We start from the raw sequence: 20,068 nt of genomic DNA on the forward strand, positions 1-20,068 counted from the left end.
GCATAGTGATGACAGTTAATAATACTGTATTATTACATATTTGAAAGTTACTTAAAAATTCTCATCGCAAGGAAAAACATTTTTAAAAACTATGTGAAGTGATAGATGTTAACTAAACTTACTGTAGTAACCATTTTGCAAGTATGTGTATATCTCAAATCATTACATTTTATACCTTAAACTATGTTATATGTCAACTATCTCAATAAAACTAGAAAAAAAATTTAAGTGATGTGACATTGTAATAGAGGAAAACTAGACGGTACTGAACTTACAGAGAATGGAAACTGCTGTAGATTCCAGAAAAACAATGATCCCTTTTCCTGCCAGGAGATAATGGTGATTCCTGATTTTATACGGAAAAAGTTAGAAGTTCTAGGACCACAGAGCCAAAATTTTACAATTTTATGAAACCTCATGAATTGTTTAATCTTATTTTAATGGCAGCAAGGGTTAAAAATAAAGTACAACAGAACATAACTTTTTATCAAAACATGTTTTCTTTTATAATTTTCTTTATACCATGGATTCCCCTTTTTAAATGAAAAATCAGATACTGTCAATGGAAAAAAGAATTTCCAAAGCTCTCTACCTGTTAACTTTTTGAGGGAGTACCTACTGCACAAAGCAAGTATGTGGGTTGTTTCATTCAAATCATGAGAATCTGCAATTTAACAGTCAAGGTAATTAATTCTCCTTAGAATTTATAATAGTCTAATTTTTTTAAACAGAAACTGTTTATTTGGTCTTTTAAATGACAGGCACCCTTAGAGAATATATTCCACCTATTCTTTAGACTGATACTAGGCTTTAGCTACAAGTAGCACCAAAATCCATTTTAATAATATCATTAATATTGATTTCAATACATATAATTTCATGTAGACAAACTGGAAAAATCAGAACTTCTGACAAATATGAATATAAAATTTTATAAAATGTGAAATTAAAAGCTTTTAAAAAAACAGCAATTTAAAAATGCAAAGAACAGTCTTTGCTTGGATAACGAGATAAGTCCATACTGGTTACACTACAAAATGTCTTAGAAGATCTTTGGTTTAAAAATCAAGACTATTTCACAATTCTATTATAAAATTTTAGCACAATATAGAAATATTGAAATTTACTAAAAGGATAAGAGGTGCCAGATTTTTTTTTTGAGAGATGCCAGATTTTTAAAGATCAAAGTAAACTCCATTTTCTTCCTTGTGTTACAATTTGTGAAAGATTTTCTGTATTCAGATAGATGAATGTTCACCTTTAGTTATTTATTAACAAATCTTTTCTTCCATTATATAATGAACTGTTGTAGCTCAGAACTGGAATGGTACAAGCACAACACTCAACTTCTTCATACTTTGATAAATAATAAATGAAAAGATATTAACCATAAGTCTAATACAGAATTCTAGGTGAGGCCCTACCTACCTATATTTAAAAGACTTTTGTGAAGACAGGGTAACATACTTATCAATTCACTGACTTACAGGGAAGGGCAAAAAAGGAAGCCTTGCTAAAAGTGTACTGGCAGCTCTGTACTCTTGCTCCATGCCAACTCCCCCCTCTGTTGGAACTGTGCAGTCTCTAAAAATCAAGTACATTCCCAAAGTCATTTATGAAAAAGGAGAGAGGGAGAGCCAGTCAGAGTGAGCTTGACTTGCTAACTTGAAAAAAAAAAATCTCCAGCACCCTATAACCAAAAGGGAATAGTGGAACAGTGCAAAGTCAATCTTTGGCCCCTTTCAAACACTGGATACTGATTCCAAAGAAACCCACACTCAGTCCTTATGAGGAGAGCTTTCACCTGTCAAGAAGGCTTATTTCTATAGCATACAGGGAGCCATCTAGCTCGAGACAAACTGACTAGTCCAAGACAAAGAAACAGACATTTTATAATTTGGTTTCAAGAAGTTAAAAAAAAAAAAAAAGAAACATCTCTCCCCTATTCTGGAAAGAGATTCCTCCCTTTAGAAAAATCTCCCTGTAAGTGACACAGCCAGGCCTGAATTGTTCAGATTCCTTTGTGCCCTGTCCTCTAGCTGTACGGCCTCTGCCACTTCCTGCTCCCGGGACTGCCCTGGAACCTGGCATGAATACATGTCCATGTCATCTGTCACACTACTGGACCTGGAGTGGCCTGCCACCACGCTACACTGTTCAACCACCCACTTTAATACTTTCAGTGATAGGAAGACATCTTGTTAGGAGAAACTACTTTTACACAGTATGGACCACAAAGTTCAAGATGAAACAGTTAATAAAAATTAGATTTATCAAGAATAGTCATTTTTCTTATTGGTTGGAAAATCTGTAGTAAGGGGTGATTGTATATCATCCAGACAACTCTGCACTGCATATAGGAACATCTCACTGTCCTGTGTAAACTCTTAATTTATACACAGGTCAGCTTCTAATTTACTTTACAGTAACCATCAATTTAAAGGACTGTTCTGCATGCTCCTGAGACTTAATCTCCACCATTTAATAAGTCTGATTTCATGTGTTTAACAACAGCTTTTTTTTTTTTAAACCTTGAATAACAGAGTTAGCTGTATGCCTTTTACAGGGAAGAAAATAGCTTTCCTACTCAGATTTTTTTTTTTTACTATGAACTTTCACAAAAATTTAATAATGCCCACATTATTAAAATGAAAGCCTATAATGAATTTAGACACAGCTACTTTTTAAACAAAGTGTGTAACCTAGCCAAGATGATGACTTTGTTTAAAAAAACTGTAGGTGCTGAGACACCTCAGACAGGTGCAGTGTTGGGGAGGCATAGGAGACTGCTTCCTCTCACCTGGAAACCTGCTTTGACTCTAAGACAGATGACCAAGTTTTAAGTCATCTGTTTTAAGATGTTGGCATTTTGCTTTTTGCAAGAAAGAAGTGTGTGTGTTCTAGAAAACATGGAAAAGTCTCCATGCCATGGAAGGAGGAAAGCTTTGAAGTGCCTTGTACCTAAGAAGTACGACAGCAGTTCTGACATCAGCAATGTCCCTTTTTGACTTAAAAAATATTGGTCCTTAAAATTTTCATATTATTCTACATAAATGACTTCCTAAACTTTTTTACAACTGTATTTTTTTTAACCCAACTCATGACAAAACATTTAATTAAGCTAAATTAAAATCAATTTTAGGAGAAATAATGCTTTAGTATACAAAATATCACCTACTATTGATTTTGCAGTTTGAAACTGGTAACAACCTTAAACTAGAAAAAAGATACATGTAATAAAAAAAAAAATTTCCAGTCTTTTCCCTTCTACCCAGGAAAATTTTACATGTGATATCACAAGAACCCTTGATGACCTTTCAACGTCTTCCAAATATGACAGGTTGGCAGACTTACTGGTGGTCTCCTTCAACTCGTCTCTTGCGAACTATGAGAAAAATAAAGAATGTTAGAAATCCCTGTTAGGTTGTACAATGTTCATTTGCTTGTAACCAACAAGTTTCTGTGCAATCCAGTTAGAGTTGTAAAAAAAAATGGATTGTTCATTTGCAGTTCACACAGCCATTAAAATAAAAACTCATATCCTTTATTATTAAAATAAAAAACTTGTATCCTTTACTATGTTCACTTACCTGCTGGGAACTGAGCTAAGCTCCCCTGTGCTTATACAACAGCAACATTAGAAATGTACAGTAGAATGGTCAGCAGTCACCTTCAACTCACTGTGCCTGTCTCATCCATGTATTAAAAATTTTATACCTCCATTTTAAATTTTGAAATAACACAAGGCAGCTGGGATTAGAAAGTATTAAAGGTAATTTGCATGCCCTTCTGGTTATTTCCTTAGTTTGTGGAAGAACATACCAAAAATACTTTTGAAAGTTTCAAAGGTAAGTGACTTGCTACTACTGCTCTCCAAATTTTCCTTCTCTTATCTCCTACAAAATGAGCCAGTTTGGGGCTCTGAGAATACAACAAATGCAAAGTAATGAAGATCTTAGACCCTAGTAATACGGTGGTGTCACCCCTGGCTACCATAAACTCGGGAGGTCAAAGTGGTTGACCCACAGTTAGCAGAGTAAACAAAGGTGCACGTCTGAGGGTGCCCAGCCTAGGCATGGGCTGGAGACCCTGAGCTGCGAGGCCATGCTCACTGGCAGCCGGGCAAAGTCTTCAGTCAGGATCTTGCTACCTTCTCTCTCACCTGTCAGCCACCAGAGAACATCTGCTGAGAGCTGGCAGCTCAGGGCTCCTCAGCATCGGGCCAGTTCCTATTGCTGACTCCATTGAGTCAGCAACAGAGTGGGAACCTGCTGCTTTTTGTAGTGTGCTCTTTGGCAAGCAAGGCAACCTCTCTGAGCCTCAACTCATCCTCTGTAACAGAATAGTGACACCTGAACCTCATGGTTGTGCAATTCAAGGCTGCTTGAAAGTGAAATCGCTCAGTCATGTCCAACTCTTTGCGACCCCATGGACTGTAGCCCACCAGGCTTCTCCATCCATGGGATTTTCCAGGCATGAGTACCGGAATGGATTGCCATTTCCTTCTCCAGGGGATCTTCCCGACCCAGGGATCAAACCCGGGTTTCCCGCATGGCAGGCAGATGCTTTACCCTCTGAGCCACCAGGGAAGCCCCAAGGCTGCTTAGTATCGTGTTAATATAGAAAGCATTCAGTGGGGTTAAGGAATGGTCCTAAGGCCAGCCATCTTTTTGGGGTGAGGAAAGCCAATTTAGCCTTTATAAAGTTAGAGGATCTGCATGTACACATAACTGGTTTTGATACTCTTACCAGTAAGTTAAGTTCCTCTGTGTAAGTTACATGGTTGGCCTGTTAATTTCTATACTCTCTTCTGTGGAAAAAGGCAAGAAGGCACCTGCCTTTGTGCAGCCTGAACTGGCTGTTTTAACAGAGGAATGAAAAGCCAACAGGTGCACAGTCCTCCTGGCCAGGCTACAGGTCTTGCTCTCATGTCGTTCTGACTGCTGGCTTCTGTTCACTGGGCTTTAAGAGATGATACTGGACAATCAAGTGATGTGCATAAAAGCCTGTCCAGCTATTGGCTGGGCGCTGGCTAGAAAATGAAAACCAGGAGGGCTGCAGTTTCAGGTCCCATGAACATTTATATACTTAATTTAACTGTGTGCACCTCAACTCTAATTTTAGCCCGTGTTAACAAAGAACAAGTTTACTGAAATATTAGGGGAAGAAATCAAATGGAGAACTGAGTCTGCAAATACAAACTTAATTCATGTATATAGATATCTGAACCACACAGATATATCTGAAAGGCAAATCATATCATTCTTTAAAGTAGAACATTTCCAAGAAAATTTTGAATTGCAGTAGTGTTTGGATGTTATTGGCAGACCATTTCCGATGTTAAAATGCATGTTATTTTAAAAATGCACATTAAAAACAAGATCGATAGGACAGATAGAACAAAGTATACAAAACTGATTACATAGTTAGTGAGTGTCAAGATAGGAACGTAAGACAGAGTTCAATCGAATGTTGCACATACACTATATAACCTCTTTGTTGTTATAGCCGTGATACTTCTTAGCTGGAGAGATGGCGAGTAGGTAGGATTATTTCAATGAAAAGTTGAGACTAAGAAAACAATGAGAGAGGGAGACATTATCAACATCGGGACACTAAAGCTAGGATACAGCCCCATTTGCAAGCTGAAGGAAAATTATACGTCCCAGAGATGCTGTACAAGTTGTTAAGTTCTGTTCTCTGATATCGCTGCCCAGTTACCACATACTACAATGCTTGTAAGAAAACAGTCTTTAGGCTTGCCATCTTGATCTACAGGCAGAAATCAAAGTGCAGGGTAAAAAGTAAAACCAGCTGAGGGTGCAGGGAAGATAGGTTGCTGTTGCTGTGAGCACAGGACAGCAGAAGAAGATAGGCAGAGGGCCACTCCTGACCCCCGTTCCTCACTGGTGCCCACGTGTTACCTCAGCAATTCCTCTGTTCAGCCTACAGATGAGAGACTAATAAATTTGGCCCTATTCCAAATTCTTTAGCAATTTCTTTCCAAAACCCACTCCACTAACGTAAGTTCTCCATACTTCCTGATTAGTCAATTGCCAAGAAATCCTAACTGATTTCATTTCTTCTCCATCTCTAGAAGAGTAGTAAGAATAGTGTTTTTGAAGCATCGTTTTAATCATGCACTCAGTGAGTGGCCTAAAATGGCTCTCAAATACCTCCACATAAATTCCAAACAAATCTAAGTTCTTGACCATGTAACTTTAGTGCCTCCTATCAGTATTCCCTCTTAATCCGCTGGCAGCATTTTATTTTCATTCTGTTAGCTTCAAATAGCAAGTACTTATGCAAAGTTTATTCTGGATTCTGCATCCTGTTATGAGAGTCAGTTCTCAAAATCTGCAGGCTGTCTTCAGCATATAAATAACTTGCTTAGTCCCAAATCTGAGCTTCTATCCATGCAATTGCTCACTCCAGGAATGTCCTTATTCTCATTTCATGCCTGAGACCCGTGTCTGAAGCTCTGGTTTGGACCAGAATGAAACAGCGTGAGGAGGGCAGGTGGTTTGTCTAGAGAGCTACCAGCACAAAGCCATTTGCCCTCAGCTTTGTGTCCAACCACATGGCCTCTTCATCCTCTTACACACGCCTATGCACAACTCCTTAACTTCTCAGTGTTGACAGAAGGCAGCCCAAGAAATTGTTTTCATCTGTTCCCTGCATCTTCCATCTGCCAAAAGTCTTGCTCTGATATCAGGCCTTCCTTTCTGACAGAGATCTGGACAAAGCACCTGCCACAACATGCATGCAGAAGGGCACAACTGCTGAGCCTTGAGAGGCTGGCACCCCTTCCATGTGCAGGGTTGTATACATACAGGCCCTCGCTGCGCTGCTCCTGCCAGACGGCTGCTGGTACCTTCCCTAGGAGGGACATAGGTGACAGATGGCTAGGGCTACAAGGATACTGGTGGGATCCCAGGAAAGCTAAGGTGGTTTCAGAGGAGAGAACAAATAGAGACACTCTCTCTCCGTTTGTCCTCTCTGCTATCTCCCATTCTGGGAAAGTGTCCCAGGAAAGCTGCTTAGTTACGAGAAAATTCCACTTTGAGAAGGATTCAAATTCTACTACATTCTTTTTTACTTAATAAATCTTTATTAAGTACCTACTATCATCAGACGTGGTTTTAAAGAAAGCTGTGGATTCAAAAGATACACATGGCCCCTGACCTTCAAAAGTTTAAAGTCTTAGAAAATAAAATAGATTATTAGAATGAAGTATAACCTAGTAAGTAAAAAACTAACTTTTTAGAGCCAATAAGGTATATGTTCTTAAGGTTTTCTAACTGTGAAGTTCAGTTAGACTTGAGAAACACTGCTGTAAAACAAGGCAAAATTTAAATTCCTAAAGTGTAAAAAACAGAAGGTAACTAACGAAGAAATACTAAATAATCAGCATACTTTCCAAACTACATCTAAAATAAACAACACACACCAAATTTCCCTTAAAAAAAGAAAAGAGGCTAAAATCTGCTATGAGAAACTACAGTCATCAAAGAACAGAAAGTCTGAACTAATATTTTTCACAGTGATCTGGATTAAAGGTTTTTCTGCTCCAGAAATCTTTAAAAATGCAAACGCAAATATGGCTGAGGCCTAAAAGAACTGCATCACAGTGGAATGTGACTCCCTTTAAATAGATTGCCAGTCAGGTTCGATGCATGAGACGGGGCGCTCAGGGCTGGTACACTGGGACAACCCTGAGGGATGGGATGTGGAGGGAGGTGGAAGAGGGGTTCAGGATGGGGGACACCTGTACACCCATGGCTGATTCATGTGAATGTATGGCAAAAAACACTACAATACTGTAAAGTAATTAGCCTCCAATTGAAATAAATAAATTTTTAAAAAAGAAGTATTTTAATTCTCTGCATGCATTTAAAAAATATTTCAATGAGAAGTGTTAGTCACTTAGTCATATCTCATTCTTTGCAACTCCATGGGCTGTAGCCTTCCAGGCTCCTCTGTCCATGGAATTCTCCAGGCAAGAACACTGGAGTGGGTAGCCATTCCCTTCTCCAGGGGATCTTCCTAACCCAGGGATCGAATTTGGGTCTCCCACTTTGCAGGCAAATTCTTTATGGTCTGAACTACCACGGAAGCCCCTTCAGTAAGAAACACCAAACTTAAAATTCAAAAACTGCAACTATTTTATATATCACCGTGTGAAACTGAATTTCTAAAAGGGTGAAACTTTCTGGTTTGATCAAAAGGGCAAAATTTTCCTATAATGTTGAAATCTTTGTTTTAATAGCTCCAAGAGGCAATTTATAACTGAAACAAAGTATCTGTTGTAGAAAACGATTTCATATTTCACTAAAAGCTACGAAGTAGGTTCTCATCCACTAACCTAAATAATCACTACAACTTCATTTAAACCGAACCCTCATTCAGTCAATATTAAAAGAACTTCAAATCCTGTGTAAAAACTTACTAAAAACAAAGTTCCTCTAATACATTAGCTTAATATTACTGTTCAGAATTTTGATTTCATACTAAGTATGTCTTACCTAAGTCATTGTTTTTTGTTATTGCATTAGCTGCCCTGGTTCGGGGTCCTTGCTGAGTAAACTGATATCCAAATTTAAGGATATTGGTATTTTCCTCAAGCATGTTGGCCATTTCCAATTCTACAGCTGTCCCCAGCTGCTGCCTCTGGAATAATTAGAAATAAAGAATAGTATTAATAAGCCAGTTCAAAATATAAGTCAAGTCTAAGACATTCATGTACATGCTGATTCTTTAAAAATATTTTCCCAATTCTTACAACATATAAGAGGAAAAAAAAAGTTTAGTGTATGATCATATAGACATCAAAAAAATGTGGATTATTACAATGAGATACCACTTCATACTCACTAGGATGATTATAATCAAAAAGATGGACAATAATAAGTATTGGCAAGATATATGGAAAAATTAGGAGCCTCAGACAGGCTGGCAGGAATGTAAAATGGTGCAGCTATTATGAAAAACAATTTGGCTATTCCTCAAAAAGTGAAGTGCAGGGTTACCATGTAACCTAGCAATTACACTCCTAGGTATATACCCATGAGAAATGAAAACATATTCATAAGAATTTGCACCTGAATGCTCATAGCAACATATTTCTACAATCCAAAAAGTGGAAAGTATCCAAATATAATAGATTCTTCAACCACAAAAAAAGAATAGATACTGATAACATACTACCACATGAATAAACCTCCAGAACATTTTGCTAAGTGAAAGAAAGCAGACACAATAGACTGCGTATTACATAACTCCACTTATATGAACTGTCCAAAACAGGCAAATGCATAGAGACAGAAAGTAGATCAGTGGCTGCCAGAGGCTGGTGGGAGAGGTGAATAGGAATTGACTGCTAGTGGGTTTGAATCTCTCTCTGGGGTGATGGAAGTGTTCTGGAGTTAGGCAGTGGTAATGGTTATACAACTCTATAAATTATATGGTATGTGAATTAAATTTCAATAAAAGATTGGAAACATTGATTAAATAGTATTCTGGTTAAATTTGAAGATATAATTCTATCTTCATAATCTACAAAATTTATTTATGTTGAAGAATTGAGGGAGTCATTTACCACATATTTAAAAAAAAATAACAAGTCACTTTTCAAATAAAATAAACTGAAGTATTTCAGTCAAATGTATATGTTGTTTTATTTTTAGTTAACTACACTCTGGATGGAAACATTTCTAACATGTGTTTCTCTACTTCTCTAAAGAAAAGTGCATCTGGCTCTGGGTGATCCAGCAATATCTTAGGGGGTCAGCACCCAATGTGGCTGGACAGAAGCTGTGCCCTCAGGGTACCCTGGATACTGGAGTTTTCTGTTTTTCATGAACTATTCTGTTCACCTCGTGTCTGGGACTGACATGTTATAGCCACAAAAAGGTTATTATGTGGCTATTGCTACCTAAGAACTGAAAACTTTGAGGCCAGACTGTCACCTTTAAGAATCCTTCTAGTTCAAAACCACTAGTGATCTCAATCCTCTACAGACCAACCAGAGAGAGCTGCTTGTATACCTTCCTATACATTAAGATTCTGGATGCCCCAAAAGTTCTCATCCCTTTTCAGGCCTTTGCCTTCCCAAGGGCTCCCTGGAAAGCCTTCCTTTTGCCTGCCTCTTGAGTCCCCAAGCTCTGCAGGGAGTGTGGGCTGCAGCTTCTTCAAAGCTGCTGCTGTAGACCACTGACCTGGTTGTCAACTTTCAGCTCCATCAGGGTTTCATTCTCTTTCAAAGCATCAATCAGTGCTAGAATCCCAACTCCTGTAATAAAGTTGGATTCCATATTTAAGCTCTTCAAATTTTTGTTCACTCTTAGCATATCTGCAAAAGCCTGGAAATTACAGAAAATAATTGGAGATTAGTTTGATAGCACCTGGTAAATAAATACTGAACAAGCCTGAAGAAATACATAAATCAATACAGCTGCCTTAATGTTTCTTATTAGATTGTTTAAGCTTGACAGGCCACCTCACAGATCTCATATGTATCTACTTTTCACATGCACTTGGTCCCAAACTTTAAATTTGTTGTCATGTGTAATTCTCTATTGGTAACACTCTCTACTGCTATTTATTCATGCTTCTGCTTCTTGCTTCTTTCTCCCATGTTTCTCAGACTTTCTCTCAGTCTCTGTGTAGGAATAACTTCATCAATGTCTCTGGAACAAGTTTTCTTACTTGGGTCCTGCTGCAGCTAGGTTACAGTGAAGCCCAAATGAGGCGAAATTATGAACTAATTTCCAAAGCAAGAACTGAAAGGACACAAATAACTGGAACTGCTAGAGCACAAGAACTATGGAAAAGAAGAGCCTAACTAAATATTCACCACCTCAGAGAACACTGTCTTCCATCTGCTTGCATTACAATTTCTCACAGGATGTGGCAGTGCTAGGCATTTGACCCAGTGCTTAATAAACACTATACTGAATAATTAACAAAGCCTGTTAAGTGAGCAGAGAGGAAAGAGAAGGGCTGGGGAGATGGGTAACAGAAGAATATGAATGTGAGATTATTAATATAGCCCTGCAGAGGGGTCAAAAGAAAGGCCAAACTCCAGAGAACATGGGGTAAGATCAAACTTAAAGTCGTTAAAGGCAACAGGGGCAGCCACACTATAAAGAACTTGGGGCAGGTATCTATACTCCTGAACTTCCTATTAGCAACAACTGGCCATGTGACCTGAGGTAAATTCCTTATCCATCTATCCGTACCCACATTTATTAAAATGTTACCAATAGCCTATTTTTGATAGGCACTGCTCTATAGATTCTGAAGTAAAACACACAAGTCTCTACCTCATGGAACTTACATTTTAGTGGGGGGCTCAGATAACAAATAAGAAAACAAAACATAATGTCAAATGGTAAAAAGGGCTATAGAGGAGGAAAAAAAGGCAAAGCAGGGTAGATGGGGAGTGTTGGGGGAAGAGCTGGCTTGCTATCTTATATACAGGGCTCAGGAAAGGCTGCCCCTGGAGGGGCACATCTGAGCAAGGACTCAAATAATTTAGGTGATGAAGTGAAACTATGTGGAGCATCTTTAGGGAAACAGGAGCAAGGAGGCTGTACAGCTGGAATAAAATGAAAGAAACAGCAAGAAAGGAGGTGAGTCTCCTCAGCTAAGGCCTTACTAGGCCACTGAAAGAATCTGATTTTCACTTAGTGAGACAGGGATCTGCTGGAGGCTTCTGAGTATAGGAATGAAATCATTTAAGTTTTAAGAGTCACTTGTGATGCTGTATAAAGAGCTGGCTCTGGGACAGTAAGGTGGAAGCATGCAGTTAAGTTAGGAGGCCACTGCCATAATCCAGATTAGAGAAGACAGTGGCTTGGACCAGGGTGGTGGTGGTGAAGATGGTGAGAAGTGGCTGGATATAAAGGAAATATTTGAAGACAGAGTGGGATATACATTTAAGGTTGTGAGAAAGGGAAGTCACTCCATTATTATTATCCTGACTTGAGCAAATGAGAGAATGGCGTTTCCATTTAGTGAGATAGGGAAGAGCGTGAGAGAGGCAGGTATGGGATGGAAGTCAGGAGTCTGGTTTGGGATTTCGGTCTGAGACGTCTGTTAGACATCCAAGTAAAGCTGTTAAGGAGAAGCTGAACATTGGTTTGGAGTTCAGGGGAGAGGTATGAATTGGAGATAATGTTGGGAGTCACTGGCATACATGGATAATATATAGCAATGAAACAGAATGAGATCACCCAGAAAGTGAGTGTAGATAAAGAAAAGAACAGGGACTAGGGCCAAGCTCTGAGCCGTTTAGAGGTTCAGATGCTGGGGAGATGAGAAGGAAACAGTTTAGGGACCAGAGGAAGAATGTCCAAGCAGGTAGGAGGAGAATGAAATGGACTGATAACCTCAAAGTCAAGAAGAAAAGGGTTTATATCACTGTCAAGTGGGATTTCCCCCAGAAATGCAAAACTGATTAAACATACAAAAATTAAGCAATGTAATATATATTAATTGAATAAAGGAGAAAAACCACATGATCACTTCAACAGACACATAAAAAGCATCGATAAAAACCCAACACTGTAGATCCATAAATGGAACCCTCTACAGGTTTAAAAGAATGATGTAGAACTTCATATGCTGATATGAAAAGACCTCTAAGATATATTAAAGTAAAAAATTTAGTTGCAGAACAGCTTACACTGCATGACTCCATTCATGTTTTAAAATTTTCAAAGAAGGGAAATACATGGAAAAAATAAATATAAAAGGAGAGTAAATAATGCATTGCCTAACAGTGAGTAATCAGAAATTGAAAAGAGTAACAAAATTTTTTTAAACTGATACTTGCTTTTATTGACTGCTAAACATCATGGTTACTAACAGTAGCTCTTAGAACACAGAATTTTTTAAACTACACTAAAATTATTTATTTTTTATTGCAGTACAGTTAAATACATCTTTTTATAAAACCAGTTTAATCACCTTTGTAACATATCCTGGTATTGCACAGTCATAATTTCAATATTATTAGTCACAGCCTACTTACAATAGCAACAGGGTCATTGCTTCGGGTGGCTGCAAGACTGAAATATTTCACATGTGTGTTGGTTTCCAAAGCCTTCGCAAAATCTTTTAGGGTTGGAATTGGGATATTCTTGAAAGACGAAAATGTGAAACATTATTACATTTTAGTTTTCAGTAAATTCAGTCCAATAATCAAAGACATCTCTACTTTCTCTTTTGCTTAAAATGTACTCAGAAGTTATGTAATATATAACCGCTGGCCTACAAATGAAAACTAACAACTCAGCCACCTCATCTCTTTGACTTTTCTAGTACGGTATATCTGCACAGACTGTTGGCATAGAGCAAAGCATACATCACTGCTTTTCTAGCATGAGGTTAAAGAAAATTCTCACTATTCTCTTTTTAATTATTTGTATTATGAGTATTTAAAATGGTTCCATTTTTCTACAAAGAGAAAGATGTGGGAATCTACGTATAGTGATTTCTGAGGCAGATGACATACTGTTCTCAGTCACAAGCTGTAAGGTGTTAAGAGAGATTAACTTGAAATGAGGAAGAGACAGTTTTAGGAGACATCTGTTTTTCCTCTTAGTATCAAGCCTTCAACTTCCTGTAGCCTGGTTATTTTCAGATCATTACTATTGATTTAGAGACCAAGATACATGAGAACTAAATTAAAAAAAAAAAAAGATTAGTGATCAACTAGGCACATTAGCTTTTTCCAGGGCTTTCCTGCCTCCACTCACAGGAAGGAACACCCACAGAAAGAGCACAGAGGTCTAATTCCCTAGGATCCTGTAATTTCCAGATGTTCTCTCTGCCTTCAATTCAGATAAATTAACATTTAAAATGAGGAATCTGTAACAAGGCTACTATGCAATGGCTAATAATACCTAAGAGATCATCTGAGTTTACTCTTTGGTAATTAATTATCCCTATGCTCTCCTAACTCATTTCTTCTTTCTTTACTTCATGGAAGAGTTGCATTTTAAAAATTCCAGTAAGATCCTATAAAGCCCACTTCTGGGTGTGTAATCAAGAGAAATGAAAACACATATTCACACAAAAACTTGTATGTGAATGTGTATAGTGGCTTTATTTACAATTATCCCAAACTGGAAGCAACTCTTAAGTCTCTTAAGTCTATCAGCTGGTGAATAGACACACAAACCGCGGCACATCCAAAGAAATACTGCTCAGCAACAAAACAGCAAACCACTGAGACATGCAACAGCACGGATGACTCTCACAGCATTATGCTAAGCGAAGAAACCAGACTCAATGGCTACACACTATATGACTCCGTTTATATGAAATTCTGCAGAAAGCAAAACGATAATGGAAAGAAAACAGATCCATGGTTGTCAGGGGCTGGAGCTGGTGGCAGGAATGATGACAAAGGGGTGTGACATGTTCTACATCTGATGGTGGTGGCACAACTGTATGCATTTGCTTTAACTCACAGAAGTGCACACTAGACAGGGAGAATTTCACAACATCTACATTATATTTCAAGGGACCTGATTAAAAAGACAAAAACTGAAAGACTAAAACGCTATTATAAGACGGCAGTACTTCGGAAGCCCAAGACATATAGACATCTGCAGAGTTTATATTTCTATTAATATATGATAGCCTTTAAAAAGTAAATCAGAAAATACTGTTACATCTTAACTTCTAAAATCGAAGAAATCTCTGTTAGCATACTACTAAGAAGTAAAAACTTCACCATTAAGTAGAAGGGATCAGCCTATATCAAAACTACCCAGCTCTCAGCCTTAGATCCAACTGAGTCAAAGCAACTCAAAACAGTTTTCTGCCTGCTTATCACACCTACCTTTATATTATTCAAATTAACTTCAACAAGACAAGCATCATTTTCTTTAATCCTCTTTAAACTTTCTTCAACATTGGTTGGATTTGGGGGCTCATCGAATACTGGAAGAATCTTTTCCCCTTTTACCACATCTGCAGTAACAAATGGAAAGAGCAAGCATTTCACTGATTGACACTATTAGAATGAGAGCATATATTAAACACATAGCACAAACACACACACACACATTCAGCAGAACTAATTTATAAGTTTTTCCCCCAAAATTTCTAAAAGATCATTTATGTGCTGACATACAAAGCACTGAAATAAAATTTTACTGAATATAAGTACCAAACATAAGTCAACATTTAATTTGTTTGCAATGTATCAGCCTTCAAAAATGAGTATTTTCACTGCCTCTTACTTCCTGGTGTATTACAAGATATCTTTATCACAAAAATATAATTGCTGATACAAGCTGACACAAATGGTGATCCCATTTACTTTTAGCAATGTTCAAGATACAGTTCTAATATGACAAAATCTTAACAACTGTTAAAAAATTAAGAAGAACTGAAAAAAAATGACAACCAAATGCAATGTGTGACCCTTCTGGATCCTGATTTGAATAAACCAGCTGTGTAATGATATTTTTGAGAGAATACGGAAAATCTGAATATGGACTGGTTATTGGATGACATGAAAGAATTACTCAAAATCTTTAAGTTTGATAATGGCATTGTGGTTATGTTACAAGAAGAGCCTTTGTGAGAGACACATATGGAAATGGGTGAAGTAATATAAACAAACAGGATTTGCTTTAAAATATTTCAGGGAACAAAGTAGAACGGATGGGAAGGAGGCAGTCAGTGGACGAAACAGAGCTGGCAAGATGTGAAAAACAGTTGAAGCAGGATAATGGATATGTTATTCCCTCTTTTACTATGTATGCTTGAACATTTCCACAATAAAGAGCAAAAAAAAAAACCCCAAAAAACCCAGGAGAATTGCCAATTATAGAACATTCATAAGATGGAATGTTATAAAGATGTTTGAATGAGGTAAATCTATATGCACTCACTAGGAAATGTGATATGTTGCTAAGCAATATATTATATAGCATAGATTAAAATCCTCACCACCGAGTTCTTGGGATATTAAAGCTAGTTTCATCATTCTAAAACTTCAGCTCCTTCATAGGCAAATTAGAGATGATAATACTTATTTCACAGAACTGTTGTGAGAATTGAGAACAATTTACATTTAAGAGCTGTGCACAGAAGAACATGGCCCATGGTAAGCATTCAAAAAAAAAATAGCCAGCAGTACTATTACTGAAAACTCAAATAACAAAAAATACCTCTTGTATGATCCCATTTTTGTAAAAAAAAAAAAAGATTATTTATAACATGTGTACATATATAAGTTTATATAAGCATAACATGAAGTCAGGAAGGATACATTCCAAATCGTTAATAGTCATGGCTGAGGGTGGGTGGTGGTGCAGGAAGTAGAAGGCAGGATGGCTGTGAATAGAGACACTTGCACTTAAGTCATGTTTGAATTTACTACACAATCTGGCAGTTTTAAAATGTCTTACACATAAAATTTTTAAAAAGCTTTGCTTTAGTCTGTCTAACACTACGTCAGACAAAAAGGTTTAGGGTCTGAAGAATTCTTTGCTTTCTCCTGAATCTGATTTTATAATATAGTTTCTTTGTCAGCACTGTTGTAGATTTCCTGAAAATTAGGAACACTGAAAACAAAATGTCAATTAAAGCCAAGTTAGACTGGTTTCTATAGCATCTACCATTAGCATTATTTAGTAAGGTGAGAGTGGTTCCTATTATGTCTGCTGACACATTAAGCATACAATATTTAATATTCTATTTTCAATGACTTTCTAATGTCAATACCGTATAACTGGAATCTCAGGATTCCAGCACACATACGTAACATTTGGCATGCAAATACTGAAGTTATTACATGGAGGAAACAAAACATAATTAACAAAAGATTAAAATTCACAAAGCTTTGTAAGTTCTTACTTGAAAAGTGTTCTTGGTCGACACCATTACTACTTCCCACTATGTTGCAGAACTGTGTATTTGTTATCAAATTGTGCATCCCAAGAATAGCTATAAATATAGAAAAAGAATGTTATTTTATACCCCCAAATTTCTATCAATGATTTTAATGTTCTCTAGACATTTTCATATTCAATTAAACACACATTTTGTAGCCCCAAAAAGGAGACAACATGATTAAAAAAAAATCCCCTACAATCTCTTTCTTATCAATACCCTTGTACTTTCTCCCCACTTCTGAATTTATACGCAGCTGGAGCCAGCTTGACCCTAAATGTAAACCTGTGCTTAGCTCCATCTGGTGGCCAAGAGAGAAAATGGAAATGATCTACTGCTATCCATCCACCCTTCTCACAATGTTTCTCCAAACAGAATGAGATAAAAAACAGATTTTTCAACTTAACCTTGACTGTTAATATTAATTTACATTTGTACTTCAGCTGAGAGCAGCGTACTAAAAAGTACAGTTGAATTCTCACATTTAAGATTAAAATCACATCCCTTAGGACTAGAAATAAATGTGGTTTTGTTTTGCTGCCCTTTTGCACAAATGAGGCAGAAGCTACTACTGTACTGGCCCATTCCATTCTGATGAGTGTACTGTTTACAAATTCATTAGTCCTCAGCCCCCCAGGGAATAAGATACCTGCTCCAGTTGTGGTACCACACCCTGACTGTCCTCTTGTTAATTCTTGGGGTTATTTGGTACTAAGATCTTCCCAGGCATCATATTTTTCTGTCTAGGAAAATGGGTGTTGGTGGAGGTAGCTGGGGGCAGACACTGGTCCAGATAAGAAATGGGTAGTGAAAAATCACAGGGAGGTTTGGAGTTCCATCTCACTGCAGAAAAGTTAGGAAAGTGGGATGATAGCTCAGGAATGACTATTTTATCTAATTTCAAGTTACCCATTTCTGGGTCTTCTGATAAAATGGGATAGCAGTTGACCTTGGAGATGGCTTTTAGCTGAGCACTGGCTGATGAAAGTCTTTTATAAAGACTTTTAAAGATGGCAAGAAGGGGGAAAAAAGACATCCAATAATCAATAAATTCCATTAACATTAAAATTTGATCACTAAGAGAATTTAAAAAAAAAACAAAATCCTTTATGTCAGATTTATAGTGTTAAAAACAAAGCCAAATATATGGTTACATATTCAGGAGCACTTCGCTAGGCAAAGACAGCATTTGTGTAGTGAATACAGCTGTGTGTTGGCATTTACCCCTCTATTCTCACTCACAAATTAGTTTATTTTAGGAGATACCTGCGAGGTCACACAATTCTGTATCAGAAGCACTTGTCAAAGCTTCTTCTAGTTCTGGATCAAGAGATACTTTTTCTTCTGTAAAAGTCTGTACAGGTTTCTGTTTGGGGATAAATATTTTCCCTGTAAAATAAAGCAGTTTGTTAATTTCACTATTACTGCTAGTAACTCATTACCATTTTGTTCTAACAGAAATTATTAGAAGTATGTACAACTGAAGCTGAAATAAAAAATCAAGATTAACATCTACAACATATATATGTATGGCTGAGTCCCTTTGTTGTTCACCTGAAGCTATCACAGCATTTTTAATCAGTGATACCCCCCAAAATAAATATAATTAAGAACTTAAAAAATAAATAAGGAAAGCAAAAAAAAATTATCATCTACAATAATTGTTTCATCTTCAGCATGTATTTATAAGTTTCCAATGCAATATTCTGGCCATAAGAGTCAGAACCAAAAAAAAAAAAAAAAAGAACTGAGAAATTTTCCCATTTGTGAAAGTAAAATAGGCTCTTTTTGGAGTAAGTGAAGGTGCTCAGTCATGTCCGACTCTTTGCGACCATGTGGACTGTAGCCTACCAGGCTTCTCCACCCATGGGATTCTCCAGGCAAGAATACTGGAGTGGGTTGCCATTTCCTTCTCCAGGGGATCTTCCCAACCCAGGGATCGAACCCAGGTCTCCTGCATTGGAGGCAGACACTTTAACCTCTGAACCACCAGGGAAGATGCTTTTTGGAGTAATAATGAGCCATTGTACAAATATTAAAAAAAACTAAATCATAAAAAATCTATGAACAGATTAAGGAAATAAAACAATTCACTTGCTTACTCTTAAGCCAAGAACTGGTAGAGTCCCTTGAGGGACGGCAGAGGCAATTCAACTTCCAAAAATTTGGACTTCCCTGGTGGTGCAGTGGTTAAGAATCTGCCTGCCAATGCAGGGAACACGTGTTCAGTGTTGAGGAAGATGCCACGTGGCAGAGAGCAGCTAAGCCTGTATACCAAACTACTGAAGCCCTTGAGCCCCAGAGCCTGGGCTCTGCAACAAGAGAAGCCACCGCAGTGAGAAGCCTGTGCACCACAAGGAAGAGTCGCCCCACTTGCCCCAACTAGAGAAAGCCCTTGCACAGCAAAGAAGATCCAATGCAGCCAAAAATAAATAAATACATTTTTTAAAACTTCCAAAAATTTAAGTTCTAATTGAAAAGAGATTTCTGTATGTACTGAGTGGTCATCTGAAACGTTCTGGCACTGTTCTTCTAAGCCTTGATGGACAGTAACAAGGTTACTTAAGAAAATAGTTTTTCTAGAAACCCATAGTTCTTGGTATTTGAAAATTTGATATTTTATTACCGTATGTTCAATGAAAAAATGAAAATGTGAAGGAAGGGAAAATGATAATGATAAAACTGCAGCACAAGAGACCATAGCAAAAATCAACAAAGCCAAAAGCTGGTTCTTTGAAAGGATAAATAAAATTGACAAACCATTAGCCAGACTCATCAAGAAGCAAAGAGAGAAAAATCAAATCAATAAAATTAGAAATGAAAATGGAGAGATCACAACAGACAACACAGAAATACAAAGGATCATAAGAGACTACTATCAGCAATTATATGTCAATAAAATGGACAACGTAGAAGAAATGGACAAATTCTTAGAAAAGTACAGCTTTCCAAAACTGAACCAGGAAGAAATAGAAAATCTTAACAGACCCATCACAAGCACGGAAATTGAAACTGTAATCAGAAATCTTCCAGCAAACAAAAGCCCAGGTCCAGACGGCTTCACAGCTGAATTCTACCAAAAATTTCGAGAGCTAACACCTATCCTACTCAAACTCTTCCAGAAAATTGCAGGGAAGGTAAACTTCCAAAC

General features: G+C 37.3%; 1 protein-coding gene across 1 annotated transcript in view; it reads right to left on the minus strand.

The window, feature by feature from the left end:
- Window positions 1-420: 420 nt before the first annotated feature.
- TMOD3 (tropomodulin 3) overlaps window positions 421-20,068 on the minus strand; it is an 88,791-nt gene continuing 69,143 nt past the window's right edge. The window contains exons 4-10 of the mRNA XM_069596510.1: window positions 18,184-18,306; window positions 16,882-16,971; window positions 14,855-14,985; window positions 13,037-13,144; window positions 10,218-10,361; window positions 8,526-8,670; window positions 421-3,385 (exon numbers count right to left, since the gene is read on the minus strand). Of these exons, the coding sequence (XP_069452611.1) occupies window positions 3,351-3,385; window positions 8,526-8,670; window positions 10,218-10,361; window positions 13,037-13,144; window positions 14,855-14,985; window positions 16,882-16,971; window positions 18,184-18,306 (776 nt within the window). The 3' untranslated portion in view covers window positions 421-3,350. The remainder of the gene's footprint in view (window positions 3,386-8,525; window positions 8,671-10,217; window positions 10,362-13,036; window positions 13,145-14,854; window positions 14,986-16,881; window positions 16,972-18,183; window positions 18,307-20,068) is intronic.

Source organism: Ovis canadensis, chromosome 7 (assembly GCF_042477335.2).
Source record: "Ovis canadensis isolate MfBH-ARS-UI-01 breed Bighorn chromosome 7, ARS-UI_OviCan_v2, whole genome shotgun sequence".
Taxonomy (NCBI): domain Eukaryota; kingdom Metazoa; phylum Chordata; class Mammalia; order Artiodactyla; family Bovidae; genus Ovis; species Ovis canadensis.